This window comes from Meles meles, chromosome 5, assembly GCF_922984935.1.
Source record: "Meles meles chromosome 5, mMelMel3.1 paternal haplotype, whole genome shotgun sequence".
Lineage (NCBI taxonomy): Eukaryota > Metazoa > Chordata > Mammalia > Carnivora > Mustelidae > Meles > Meles meles.
In genome coordinates, this window is record NC_060070.1 from 102,146,303 (window position 1) to 102,161,608 (window position 15,306).

The 15,306-nt window shown below is 36.7% G+C and overlaps 1 protein-coding gene across 1 annotated transcript in view; it reads left to right on the plus strand.

Moving 5' to 3' along the window:
• The window catches only part of LOC123941851 (muscular LMNA interacting protein), a 259,159-nt gene that overhangs the window by 176,570 nt on the left and 67,283 nt on the right, over positions 1–15,306 (plus strand). Inside the window, exon 9 of the mRNA XM_046005630.1 lies at positions 7,033–7,077. Coding sequence (XP_045861586.1) covers positions 7,033–7,077 — 45 coding nt within the window. The remainder of the gene's footprint in view (positions 1–7,032; positions 7,078–15,306) is intronic.

The following is a 15,306-nucleotide window of genomic DNA, read 5'->3' on the forward strand; positions in this document are numbered from 1 at the left end:
ACACTTTTTTCCCCCTAGGTTCTTTTTCTTCAACAACATACTTGTGAAGTATTTTGCCAGCATGATATTTAATCTTCTGCTACAGAGTGATCATTTACAGAGTGCCTCTGTATTCTTTCTAAGTTTTTTTTTTTGGGGTGCAGTACTTACTTCTTTATTAATTTTTTTATTTAATCCCAATATAGTTAACATATATTAGTGTTATATTAGTTTTCGGTGTACAGTATAGTTCTACACAACACCTGGTGCTCATCACAAGTGCACTCCTTAATCCCCACCACCTATTTCACCCATCCCCTCACCCAGCTCCTCTCTGGTAACCATCAGTGTGTTCTCTAGAATTAAGAGTCTGTTTCTTCCTTAATACTGTGTTGTGATGAGCACTGAGTGTTACACACAGCTACTGAATCATTGAACACTACATCCAAAATGAATGATGTTCTATATGTCAGCTAACTGAACATAATAATAAAAAAAAATAAAAAAAGTTTGTTTCTTGGTTTGTAGAATTTTATCTCTAATGTGACTGATTTTTCTTATAACAAGGGGTGCATTTTTTTCTTTTACGTGTCTGGATTGGTACTCTCTGTGACCTCTCCTTTGAAGTTTTCAATCTTTTCTGCCCCTTACATTCAGGATAATTTTTAGTCATTAGTTTTCAAATGTTTCTTCCTCCTGGGACTCCTATAAAGTGATTTTGTCCCTTCTGCATTCTGTTTTCCATAAGCCTTAATATTTATACATTTTTTTTCTATTTACTGCTTCCTAATTTCTTCAAGGGGATTCCTTGATTTGATATTTCAATTCAAGAATTTATTCAGTATCTATTAATTTTTATGTTAATTGTTATGTCGGATATAGTTTTCCTTTTTAAAGTCATATTTTTTGAGGTATAGTTTACCCATTGTTAAATTTACCCTTTCAGTGTACAGTTCTATGGGTTTTCACAAAGCATAATACAATTGTGTGACCACTACCATGTCTGAAGTACAAAACACTTCCATCAAATGAAAAAGTTCCCTTGTATTCCTTTGTAGTATGTCCCTCCCTCCAACCCAAGCATCAGACAGCTACTGATCTCTTCTCTGTTTCTATACTTTTACCTTTTCAAGAATGTGATATAAATAGAATTATATAGTCTGTGGTCCTTTGAGTCTCACTGTTTATACATAGTAAAAATCAGATGAGATTCATCCATGTTTTTCCATGTATCAATAGTTCATTTGTTTTCACAGCTGAGTAGTATTCCGTCATATGGTCGTACCATGGGTTAACTATTCACCACTTGACGGACAATTGGGTTATTTCTTTTTTTTTTTTCCCATTTTATTTATTTTTTTCAGCGTAACAGTATTCAATTGTTTTTGCACAACACCCAGTGCTCCATGCAAAACGTGCCCTCCCTATTACCCACCACCTGTTCCCCCAACCTCCCACCCCTGGCCCTTCAAAACCCTCAGGTTGTTTTTCAGAGTCCATAGTCTCTTATGGTTCGCCTCCCCTCCCCAATGTCCATAGCCCCCTCCCCCTCTCCCAATCCCACCTCCCCCCAGCAACCCCCAGTTTGTTTTGTGAGATTAAGAGTCATTTATGGTTTGTCTCCCTCCCAATCCCATCTTGTTTCATTTATTCTTCTCCTATCCCCCTAACCCCCCATGTTGCTTCTCCATGTCCTCATATCAGGGAGATCATATGATAGTTGTCTTTCTTCAATTGACTTATTTCACTAAGCATGATATGCTCTAGTTCCATCCACGTTGTCGCAAATGGCAAGATTTCATTTCTTTTGATGGCTGCATAGTATTCCATTGTGTATATATACCACATCTTCTTTATCCATTCATCTGTTGATAGACATCTAGGTTCTTTCCATAGTTTGGCTATTGTAGACATTGCTGCTGTAAACATTCGGGTACACGTGCCCCTTCGGATCACTACGTCTGTATCTTTAGGGTAAATACCCAGTAGTGCAATTGCTGGGTCATAGGGTAGTTCTATTTTCAACATTTTGAGGAACCTCCATGCTGTTTTCCAGAGTGGTTGCACCAGCTTGCATTCCCACCAACAGTGGAGGAGGGTTCCCCTTTCTCTGCATCCTCGCCAGCATCTGTCATTTCCTGACTTGTTAATTTTAGCCATTCTGACTGGTGTGAGGTGATATCTCATTGTGGTTTTGATTTGTATTTCCCTGATGCCGAGTGACGTGGAGCACTTTTTCATGTGTCTGTTGGCCATCTGGATGTCTTTGCAGAAATGTCTGTTCATGTCCTCTGCCCATTTCTTGATTGGATTGTTTGTTCTTTGGGTGTTGAGTTTGCTAAGTTCCTTATAGATTTTGGACACTAGCCCTTTATCTGATATGTCGTTTGCAAATATCTTCTCCCATTCTGTCAGTTGTCTTTTGGTTTTGTTAACTGTTTCCTTTGCTGTGCAAAAGCTTTTGATCTTGATGAAATCCCCAATTGGGTTATTTCTGCTTAGGTGCTATTACCAGTAGAGCTGCTAAGACCACTTATAAACAAGATTTTGTATGGACATGTTTCTTTTGTGTAAAAATCTAGGAGAGGAATAACAGCACCATTGTTTTTTTCCTATAGTATTCACATTTTTCAGATTCTTATTATTTTTCCATGGAAACTCAAAGTTCTTAGAGCATATTGGCTTGCTTGGCTCTATGTGTGCCTGCTGCCGAGGTGGAAGACACAAAAGCCTAGGGCCTAGGATTTGCCAATTCTGTTGAGTTTTATCTTTTGTTTTTGTTTTATGAAGAACAAAAAGAACATGTGTTTCAGGCTGTAGAAAGCTGTAATGTCAACCGCTCTCCCCATGCCATTCTCTTCCCACCCTGGTGATGACGTCCCTCATCTTTGCCTCTCTGTACCTTTGTTTATGGCTTTCCACGTTCCTCTTCAAAGAGCCGTTTCCATTGTCATCTCCGAGGAAGGCCTCAAGAACTGTCCAGTTGTCCAAACCTGTGTTTAACTGTCCCCTTTCCCCCAGCCTGGCTGAAGGGACATCTTGAAATTATCCTCAGAGATACTTCTTTTCACCGTCCTCAAATTTTTCTCCCTCATATTACCCCTCTGCTGCCCTTATCTCTAATGTTGAAAAGTGATATGTGATGAGAAAGCAGAGACAGAATAAGTAAAACAAACAGACAGAAACAACTACTTGGAAATGTTGGGCTGTGAAAGGGAGAAGGAAATTGGGCCTGGAGTAGGGTCAAGGAATTTCTGGGTTGCTTTTTAAAGCTGAAAATGATAAGAGCAGGTTGGCATGGGGGTAGATTCACTAGAGGGGAGGTACTAATTATACAAAGAAAGGGAGACCCTAAAGGATGAAATTCCCTCAGAAGGACATAGAACCTACAGCCTAATTCAAATAAGTGTCATTTGGTTAAAACCTGGAAACCTGCCATTGTAACAGAACAGAAAACAGAGGAAATGTCAGGTGTGAGTGCAAGCATGTTTATAGGTGGATGGAAGGAAAATGAAGAATTTTGTGACCCATATTTTTAGTTATTCAATTACTAACACTTTTCAGTGAAGAAAGGTTTAAGATTATGAACTGAGATTGAAAAGCAACCATATGTTGGGGAAGAGATTAGAAAAGAAAAAATTGAAAACCATTAGGTGTTCTGATTTCAATTCCCTCATTCCCCATAAATGGTCTGTGCCCTCACTGTGCTGCCCAGACCACTTTCCCCTGTTTCCCATTGTTATAAACTCAGCTCTGGTCAGAGCTGCCATAACTGCAAAATTGGAGATAGTAGACACACCCTCCTCTTTTGCACGCGTTCCTCTAGTGCCTTCCAGGACACTGCTCTCTCAGCTTTTGTCCTACATCACTTGCCATTATTATTTCTTAGGATCCTTTGCTGGCTCATCCTCCTCTTCCTGAATTATAAACGCTAGAGTGACCCTGGACTCAGTTCTTGGATTTCTCATTCCTCTCTGTATTCATTCCTTTGGTATTTTGAAAGACAAGTCTATGCTAACAACTCTCAAATTTCTATCTCTAGTCCAGGATTATCTCCAAATTCTATTCTCCCAAATATCTATTCTCTGTTTCCATTTAGATTTTTAATAAATATCTGAAAACTTAAAATCTAGATTTCTTCCCACAAAAACTATTTCATATCCTGCCTTCCCATCTCTACCTATAGAATTCTAATCTTGTTTGCACAAGGCCAGAAATTTTGTTGTCAAGTTTTATTCTTCTCTCTCTCTCATATTCCACATTGCTATAAGAATCCCTATTGCTGGGGCGCCTGGGTGGCTCAGTGGGTTAAAGCCTCTGCCTTTGGCTCAGGTCATGATCCCAGGACCCTGGGATCGAGCCCTGCATTGGGCTCTCTGCTCAGTAGGGAGCCTGCTTCCCTCTCACTCTCTGCCTGCCTCTCTGCCTACTTGTGATCTCTCTCTGTCAAATAAATAAATAAAAATTTAAAAAAAAAGAATACCTATTGCTGTAGATCTCAAATGTATGTAGAATATGATTATTTCATGCTTTCCATACTGCTGAGCCATCCTCATGTTTTGCTGGATAGTGCAATATTTTTTTTCCCTCTATCCTTGCCTCACTATGATTCATTTTTAACACATCAAAGAGAGAGATCCTTTTCAAGCATAAGTCGGATTATGGCCCCCCTCAGCCAAAAACCAGCAGTGCCTACACATTTCCTTTAGATATAAACAAAGTCCTTACAAGCTCCTGGAAGGGCCTCTATGATCTGGTGTCCCAGCCCTTCCGTCACTGCTTCCCTGCTCTCCTGCCCTGCTCCCAGCATGCCCGCTCTGCCTGCTTCCTTCCTGTGCCTCGAATGTGCCAACCATGCTCTTGTCTCAGCACATTTTGTCCTGTTTTCAAATCAGTTATATCACTTCTTATAGATTCTAGTGCCTTGTAAAAATCTGCAAGCTTAACTTTTATCTCAGAAAAAGCATGTTGGTAACTATGGTTGTTTTCAGTCTGGTTCTTAGAAAACAGATTTCTGGATTCTCTGTGGGTGTTTTTTGGTTGTTCATTATTTCTGCTCATTTTCACTCACATTGTCTTACCTCTTTGTGTGTTTGAATCTGTGTGTTGGATATTCTACTCAAAAGTTAATTTATAGAAATTATTTGAGGGCTCAGATGATATTTTCTTACTACAGAGAGCTTTTTCTTTGCTTCTGTCAGACACCAGAAGCATTAGCAAGGAAGGATTTCTTAATTTAATCTATGGTTTGGGGATGATTTTTTTCTAAACAGTTGTTTTCATGATTCGAGGCAAGCCTGAAGACTATGTGAGGTCTTCTAAATCATTCTTAGCCCTGAGTCTCAGTCTATTCTTGGGGATCATGGATTCTGACTTTTATCGCCCTACGCCTCTAAGACAGTCAAAAGTTTGGATCAGCTTCTCAAGCAACTCATTATTGTTCACAAACATCTTTAGGATAAAAGCTGGTCTCAGATGCTTGACTCATCTATTTGGATTCCCATCTTTTCCTGATCTTGTGCCCAAGTTCTTTTTTTCTTTTTATTAGCTCATTGATGTTTTTAATAAATAATATGTCAATATTGTTTTAAATATTTTAATTATTGTTGTCTATTTTGAAAGGATTGCTTTGAGTCCTTGAGCTACCATTCTGAGGTGGGAATTAATTTTGAGAACTTTACATTTGTTCCATCTTGTTGAAATGCTCTTTTTTTAGATTGTACATATCCAGCTCCCTTACTTCCTTCAAATCTTAACCCAAATGTCACCTTCTCTAGATTGGCTATCTTATTTAAAAGCCCTCAGCACTCCTGACCTTCGTAACACTTGGGTTATCTGAAAGAAATAGGTTTTTGGAAGAAGAAAAGATTTTCTCTGGAAGAATACATTACCCTAGGCTTCAAATTATTTCTATTTTTTTTTTTTTTGCATAACATATAGTGAAATATATGATTTACCTGCAACATACAGTGTAATTTACTTATTCATTATTTTATTGTTTACCTTCTATCTTGCTAGAGTGTAAGCTCCCCAAGGACAGGGTATCTTTGTCTGTTTTGTTTAGTTATAAACTGAAGGGTATAGAAAAGTTCCTGGCACATAGTAGATATATAATAAATATTTGCTGAGGAGATAAATGACTCAAATAACACATCTCATTTCAAAAAGTAGGAAAGTGGGCCTACAAGAGAAAAATTAGAGGCTTATCTGACAGTATTGAATGCTCATTTGAAGTTGGTAACCGTTAATTTATAATGAAATCAATTAGCTTGGTTGAGAGAGTTTATCCACAATGTTTTGCTTTTCAAGTTTAGAGAAAATAGATGATAAGGCCCACCAGGGTTGTGGTTTTCTTCTCTCTCTCTCTCTCCCTCTCTTTTTTTTTTTTTTTCAGGGTGAGTTTATCATAAAGAGAAAGGGAGGCCAGAGAAATTAAGGTATTAAAATAACTGATAATTTGAAATATATGTAAACTAAGGGGTAATAACACCACTAAGGAACTGGTAAAACTCATTGATTTTGGAGTCTCAATGGGGCTAAAAAATGTTGTATTGGGGACATTTGAGAAGTGAATGGGAGATAGAATTCTCAGAATAGGATGCTTAAATTAAAATTTTACAGATTTCGCATTTTATTTGTGAAGGCAAAGTCTAGGAATGATCCTGAGAATGGATGAGTGAAATGGAATGGATGAGAATACCTCTGGAGTTCAGTGGCTTGAAGAAGTGAGAGGTTAGAGACTTCCATGTGAATTTTGGAAATGGCAGAAATCCCGTAAGGGGCCATTATAATTCATGAATGGATGTCATCAGTAAATATGGGAAAACTTATCAGAAAACTGATAGATAATGACAATGAAAAGAGTAATGAAGTGATATAGTTGAATGAAATAATTTTCAGAAGAACAGTGTTTTGTATAGAAAAGAGAGCAGAATGGTTAGAAATTCATAATGACAAAAAAAAAAAAAAAAGGTGAACACTTATCCCAGAAGTAGAATCTTTCAATATTTTTGTGGTTACTTCAGTAGTATAATTATTTTTCTTTTCATACAGATGCCTACAACTTTTCCGAGAGCAGCTGGTCGAGAAACCAAATATGTAAGTCCCTTCATAATGATATACACTGCTTTTTTATTGGGTGGGTGTGTATGCTTTAGAGGGAACTCAATTATACAGTCATTAAAATTGAATTAGTTGATATTTTTCATAAGTGGAAAGGGGTAGGATGGTATGATTCACCCAGATGTGGAAGATCAGTTTAGGTCAGGTAAGTTTATTGAATAAATTCCTTCTTAAGTGAGGTCTAGTTTGATTAGTTTGGCTAAATAAAATGGAACTCCAACATCTGTTTTCTGTCTTTCTAAATATCAGAGCTTCAATGACACGTTCATTTTTGTAAAAGGTTATTGTGCTTATCATAAAGGAGTCAATTCATATACTTGAACCATTAAGATTTGTCAATTTCCAATGGGATGGCCAATTTAGCTGGTTTTGACTAGTTTTTTGCTTTCTTTTTGATTTAAATTATTGTCAAATAAACTAATTTCCACTTAGGAGCAAAAATAGAGTAATAGATGTGTAGATAGAGACTCACATACTTGATTCAATTAATTATGGCTCTGGCTGTGAATGCCTTAGGCACACACATATAGCCCCATCACGTTTCCATTCTTTACTCAACTCATAATCCACCCTGTGGCCAGCTGCCACTTCTGATCATATATCTTCAACAGAAACAAGATTTTCTCCTAAGCAAGTGTTAAGTTTTTAGTTTAAAACAAAACAGTAAATTATTTCTTTTAGGTTATACCTTATATTTTCTAATACGCTATTTCCATCACTATCATCATCATCAAGAATGCATAGTCATTAATTGCATACTTTGTGACATACTCTCTTTCCAATTTTTGTATTTCTGCCTTCATTCGGATCTCCCTAAGCAAGTAATAAACTGGTTGAAATCACCAAATTTTATCACATTTAGGAATTGATGTTTAGAGGATATGGATAGGAACACTGCTTAGAGTATTTATCCAGAAGATTTCACTCTCGTTTTTATTGAAATCCATTTGGAGTAATACTTAAAAGACTAGAGACATTTAGTAGACTATACCCAAGTTTAAATCATAATATGGCTGTTTGCTGTCTGATCCTGGTAAAATAACTTAACCTCTCTATGCCTTAATTTTTTCATCTATAAAATTGGGAAACTAATAATTGCCTGATGTATGATTCATATTAGTTAATGTATGAAAGGCCCTTGATGTAGTCCTGACATACAGGAATAAATAATAGTTCTTCGCTTTCTTCCTCTTATTTTCCTTTGCTTTTCCCTTCATCTATGCCTCCCCCTTTCTCTTCTCCTTTTTATCTTGGAAAGAGTAGAAGTGCCATGACTTAATGGAGTTCCTTGATTCTGAAGTTGAATACAAGAAATGAAAGTTCCCTAAAGTGGTTTCAGTACTTTTTGTGACTAATACATGCTACAAGAGCCAGACCCAGGAAAAAATAGCTGCGAGTTTTTGATTTCTCATGTCTTTCTCACCTACTCCTACCTGTCACCAAAGTGCCTCTGATGGAGACTCATTCACAAGAAGATGGGGAGGGGCTGATAAACATCCTCTCGTCCTTCCCTGTGGGTAGTTAACTTGGTACCAATTGGAATAATTCTGGAGGGGCTGCTTCAAGCTCCTTAGTTAGAGTTTATTTCAAATTATTCTTCAATAAGTTATCAGACTTAATTAAAGTAGGTTAACATTTGCCCTAAACTTTCTGAGAGCATTTGAGTCATTCAATGTTAACAATGAATCATCAAATAGATTAGTATAGACTAGACCAAATATGAACTCTGATTCAGATAGCATTCTTCACTTTGATTACATTTGGTTTCTTGAGTGAGAAGCTTAATTTTTTTACTTTCTCTTACAACATTTAAATTGTTCTTTGTGACACCTCAAATATGTCCATGTCTTTTAGAAGACTATCAAGGATAATTTTATGGCAGAATGTAAAACCCAGTTCTATGGTGCCAAATCATAGGGAAATCACACTTCTAAATATTTGGCTATAGTTGTTATATTTACCAAGTGATGTCTGATACATTTATTTTGAGAAGAAAAAGATGAAATTTTCGAGCAGAAGTCCACTTCAGCTATAAGCGTTGGTCTCATGTGAACAATCTATTTTAAATACAGTATGTTCTGATTTTAAAACAATGACATAGTTGTATTTTCTTCTAGAAATTTCCCATATTTATATTGCCTATAAGATACCTTACCTTAAAGATGACTTAGATAGCTTTCACTCAATTAATTAATTAATCTTTTGCTATATTTTTTTCTCTTCCACTCCCATGGAAACTCAAAAGCAAATCTGAGAAGTCTTTTCAGTACTTCACCACCTCTCTGCAGACTTTGAAGGAAGTAGGCATCTCTGCAGTATATACCTGCTCGGGCTTGCAGTGTCATTGACTGTAGAAATTCTTAGATTCAATTTAGAAAACAGGGATCCCCTGTTTACCAACTCATGCACCACAGAGGGAAAAGGAGAAGACTTAGGATGAGAACCAGAGAAAAAGTATTGAGATATTTGAGGATATCCTCAACAGATTAGCATAGACCACTCAAAATCCCTATATCTGGGGTCTCTCTGAAAGTACAGTATATGACCCATGAATCACAACTAGTGGAAAACTTAGAATTTTCTAGCTAGTTCTATTACTCAATTTCCTACTCTTATGCATTGATTCAACAAGTATTTACTGAGTGTCTACCATGTCTACTCGCTGAGGAGTCACTGGGGTGAGGGATGAACCTAATAAGGTCCCCATTTCTACAGCTTATAATGGGGGAGACAGTAAACAAATAGGGAATGAGCAAGATGCTTGTAGACATTAGAGAAGCGCTGGCTGTAGAATTGGTTGAACTGTAAGCAGATTTATCAAGTTGCTAATTTTTGATGAAGCTGTATTATCTATTGGATTTCCAGTGTTCCTGGGATGATTATAATGGTTTTATTAAATAACGAGAAATTGTATGACTAATTCCTCTTTCTGGGAACTTTGGTAAAATGCTGCTTTTCTTTTTCATGGAAAAAAGAAAAGAAAAGAAAATGAAAAACAATTAGTTTCCTATTCTTATTCTTTATTGCACATCTTGTTACATTTCACATAGTCTGTTTTTTTTTAGGATAAGCCAGATGCTTGAAAAGTACCATCAATTCAGTATAATTAAAGTCAAAGTTTTCTTCAATTCATGGTGTACTTGAATTGCAAGTGATTTTAAAGTAAATTGAGGTCTTCTTAAGTGTAGTAGAATTTAAGTGAGGCTAACAACATGTTGAGTAGTGGTGATCTCCACAGGTCACTTGCAAGACTGACTCTATTAATTTATCAACAATATTCCATTCAATTGTTTTGAGTTCTTACCTTGCAAATGAGACTGAAGTATTTCACTTAACCTTACACTAGTCTTACGAAGTGGGTATTATTATTTTAAGATCTTCATATGACAAAGGAGGAAACCAAGTCTTGGAAGTCAGAGTAGGCAAAATCCAACCAGCTCTGCCTCGTGTCAAAGCCCTTGCCATTAATAGTTGTATGAGAACTATAGAAAATATGGAAATGGTTTGTTTTCCTTAAATATTTTATCCATTAGCATTTATATTCTAGGTCTAAATTATTTCTTCATGTTCAATAACCTTCAGGCTAAACTTTGAATAATTTCATATTTGATGGCAATATCTAAAATAATATCTATTATATTTCTAACATTTTATATCACTCTGATAATTTAACTCATAATTTATCAGATAATGTGTAAGAGTAATTATTTCTCATGATACTTACTTTTAAAGAATTTCTTTCCTCCTATGTGATTGTTTATCATGACACTTACTTTTAGAGAATTTCTTTCCTCCTATGTAAAGGAATGAATTTTTTTATTTGAATTTCTATTTTATTCTGTTTTCAGTCTATCATATTTGGAGGGGAATGTCATTTTTTCCTTTGCATTGCACTTGTCTTTGTAAATATTTATTTTTCATTAACTACAACCAGTATAAATTATTTCATTCATATAATTCAAAACCACAGTGTGCTTTCTTAACAAAGAGCAACCTCAGAAAATAAGACAAGTATTAGATCCATTACTAATTTATCAAAAAGCCCTTAGTTGGAATCACAGCCTATAGATAACAACTTATTTTATAAACTCTCTCCATTGCATGAGTTACTTTAAGTGCCAGAGAAATAAGAGACAGACCTATTGAAGGTTATATAGTAAACAGGTAAGATCCCATCTTAATGAGCTTGAGGGACAGAAAAATGTCATAAAAATGGATGCATATTGCTTTCAAAATATCACAATGTATTAAAAAATGTGTCAAGCTTTATTAAGAATATTCCCCACTATATATATATATATATATATATATATATATGTATACACACACACACACACACACACACACACACATACACACATACACACACACATACATACACACAGTTATTCAAGTAAAGGTCACTGTCTCCAATTTAGGCAGTTTGATGTAGTTTGTAGTTTGATGGGCTGGTAATTCCGGTTTCTGACTGGAAACGAGCTCTACACGAAGCAACTGCCCCTAAATGCCGATAGTGCCTGGTGTTTGGGTTGGAGTCGAGGACATAGACATGCGGGTGGTATCTGGGGAGTAGGGGAGACTGCGTTGGTTTTTGGAAGTCTGCGTTAGATCCTGGAGCATGTTTGTCAGCTTTACGACTTCAGAAGAGCATCCCTGGAAAGCAGATCGTGCACCCTGACCGACCCAAATGGACAGTACTTCAATTTGTTTTGAAATAATTTCAGACTTAGAGGAGTTGTAAGAAGAGCACAAAGAATTCTCATGTATTTACCCAGATACACATATATGTTAACTTTTTTTTTTAAGATTTTATTTATTTATTGACACAGAGAGAGAGAGAGAGAGAGATCACACGTTGGCAGAGAGACAGGCAGAGAGAGAGGGGAAGCAGGCTCACTGCTGAGCAGAGAGCCCGATGCGGGACTCGATCCCAGAACCCTGAGATCATGACCTGAGCCGAAGGCAGAGGCTTAACCCACTGAGTCACCCAGGCGCCCCTATGTTAACTTTTTACTACATTTACTTTATCATTCTCTATCTCCCCCTCCCTCCCCTTTTCTCCCGTCTCTTTACATATAACATGAAATACATGTATAAAATGTAAAATAGAACCTTTCCATGTATAATCCAAAATATCAGTTAAAAATACACTCTTTAGGGTGCCTGGGTGGCTCAGTTGGTTAAGCGACTGCCCTCGGCTCAGGTCATGATCTTTGAGTCCCAGGATCAAGTTCCACATTGGGCTCCCTGCTCAGCGGGGGTCTGCTTCTCCCTCTGACCTTACCCGCTCTCCTGCTCTCTCATTCTCTCTCTTTCAAATAAATAAAATCTTAAAGAAAAAAAAAAAACTTGTATTTAGGCCTTTTGGGGATGATAAGTTACTAATTTATAAAATGTTTTTCAATGAGATAGATAGGGTAATGTCTATAGAGAGAGTAAAGAACGTGAAGCAAAAAAGATATGACGCCTCCTAATATATCGCTGTGGGCTTGGTGCCTAACATTTTTACTATTGGATTCATTCTTTTGCATACATAGTGATGTATGTACAAATAACAGGAGCACTTGGGGTGCCTGGGTGGCTCAGTTGTTAAGTGTCTGCCTTCAGCTCGGGTCATGGTCTTAGCGTCCTGGGATTGAGCCCCACATCAGGCTGCTTGCTCCACAGGAAGCCTGCTTCTCCCTCTCTTACACCCCCTGCTTGTGTTCCCTCTCTGGCTGTGCCTGTCTCTCTGACAAATAAATAAATAAAAATCTTAAAAAAAAAATAACAGGAGCACTTGCTAGGTTAAGGGAAAGACAGTGCTTTATCATTTTATCATTTTATGTTTCCTCAACACCGGTCTCAGCACTCAATGATTATTAGGGGCTCGTTTATATTTTAAGCTTTGTCTTTCTGCCTGGGAGAAGTAACATAATTCATTTAACATTATCGCTAATTAGACTTCTTTGAGCCATGAGAAAAGGAAACTCAGGACAATGAGTCAACAGAGAAAAGGTAGAAGAAAAACACTTTAATGATACTGAACTGGCTGTTTTATCCAGGTGGGAGAGATGTGACTGCTGAAAGGGGAAAAAGTAAGCTGAAAGTGGAAGTGTAGAGTACAGAAGGCAAAGACAACTGGAACAACTGGGTTCTGTTCCAGTCCCCCAAGAGGGTGTCTGCTAGTGTGATGCCAGCCAAAAAGACATGTGTCAAGAATGAGGAAAAGCTGCACATGGCAAGGAAAAACAATGTAGACAATGACTAAGGAGCTTTATTGTACTTCTTATGCCTCTAACAGCAAGTCTTTGGAAAAGGAACATGGTTCCTCCAAAGCTGGCTTGGGCAGTGGTGGCCCTGTGGAGCAATTCATTTTTCAGTGGATTTCAAATTCTCCTTTCTTGCCTTTGTCTTTTGCTCTTTGTTTTTCCATATAATCTAGCTCATTAATAGATTTTCTCTGAAGTAAGAAATTATGCCTTTCACATTTTTTTTGTCTTCTGTTGGTTTCTAAGCTTTTAAAATGATGTTATGTTGCATAAGATGGATCCTCCTCCTTTCTTATACGTTCCTTTCCTTTTATGATTAAAATGATGTTAAAGGCCTTAGAATAGATTGTAGGATTTTGTTTCACACAACAGCCATCCTTACACTCCTCTGTATTGTTGTTCCTCACAGTTAGTATTAATGTGGATAGATGCGAATAACTAAAATCTTTGTTGTTATTCAAATCCAATTTCAAGTTTAGTCTTAGGAACATCAAGTTGCTTCTCTACCTTCTTTCACTAACCAAGGAGCAGTGGTTCAGACAGAGTAACTTTCTCCCACCTCTCGCTGCTCTGATCTCATTTCACCAAACAGGCTTTTCTCCCTTTTTGGAAAATAATTGCTATAAAATTAATAACATATTTATACCTACAGCATTTAATAAACCCTGCTAACCTGTATTAGGCAAACAAAGTGAGGCTTCTCAAAGAGCTTGACGTGACCGACTTGGTTGAAAAAATCTGGTTATATTCATAATACACAGAAGCCAATATTCTTTTTCTTTGGTAAAGGATCTACAGTGGTTTTATAAATATTTATGTCACCCTGAGGGACACATTGAATTCTATCCTTCTCTGGGAAGAGTTTCTCACATAAATGATATGAAATTCATTGTAAAAGATAAAATAAAAATGGAATTGGGATTTTTGAGTATCTTATTGTAATGTTATAATTCCCAGTAAAGGAATTTTGGTTCAAAGATATTTGGATTTTTCTTTATTTTAATCACAACTTTTCTTGAACATATAATCTTTTTCCCCTCTGATAGTTTGGTATTATTTAGCACTACACACTGATAAATGTCAGTAAGGTGGTTAAATTACACGAATACTTAAAAAGATGTTTTAAATTATGTTATCTTAGTAGCCATACAGTATATCATCAGTTTTTGATGTAGTGTTCCATGATTCATTATTTGTGTATAACACCCAGTGCTCCATGCAATACGTGCCCTCCTTAATACCCACTACCAGGCTCACCCATCACTCCACCTCGCCTCCCCTCTAAAACCCTCAGTTTGTTTCCTGGAGTCCATAGTCTCTCATGGTTTATCTCCTCCTCTGATAACCCCCCTTCATTTCTCCCTTCCTTCTCCTAATGTCTTCCATGTTATTCCTTATGCTGCACAAATAAGTGAAACCCTGTGATAATTGTCTTTCTCTGCTTGACTTACTTCACTCAGCATAATTTCCTCCAGTTCCATCCATGGTGATACAAATGTTGGATTTTCATCCTTTCTAATGGTGGAGTAATATTCCATTGTGTATATAGACCGCATCTTCTTTATATACAGATGAATCAGTACTTTGTTTTTCATGTGTAATCCCTTCTTTCCTATAATTATTGAGATGAAAACTTAACTATGTTAGGTTTCAGTCAAAATACTCACATTTGTTTCAGTATATGTCATAGAAGCTATTAACTTAACTTATGGGACTCATAGAAAATTCTCTTACTATTGCAATAATAAGAAATTAACTTAAGAGAAAAAAATGAAGACTTTAGAGGAAATAATTATTACTCATATTACATTATGAGGTTAAAAACAAAACCCTAGGTGGACTGAATGTGATGAACATTCTGAAAGGCAATTTTCTGCAGCACAGCATAGCCATAAACCTTGGTGCACATTAACCACTAACCTGGTCCCAGCAATTAGAGATGGCAAGCATTTAG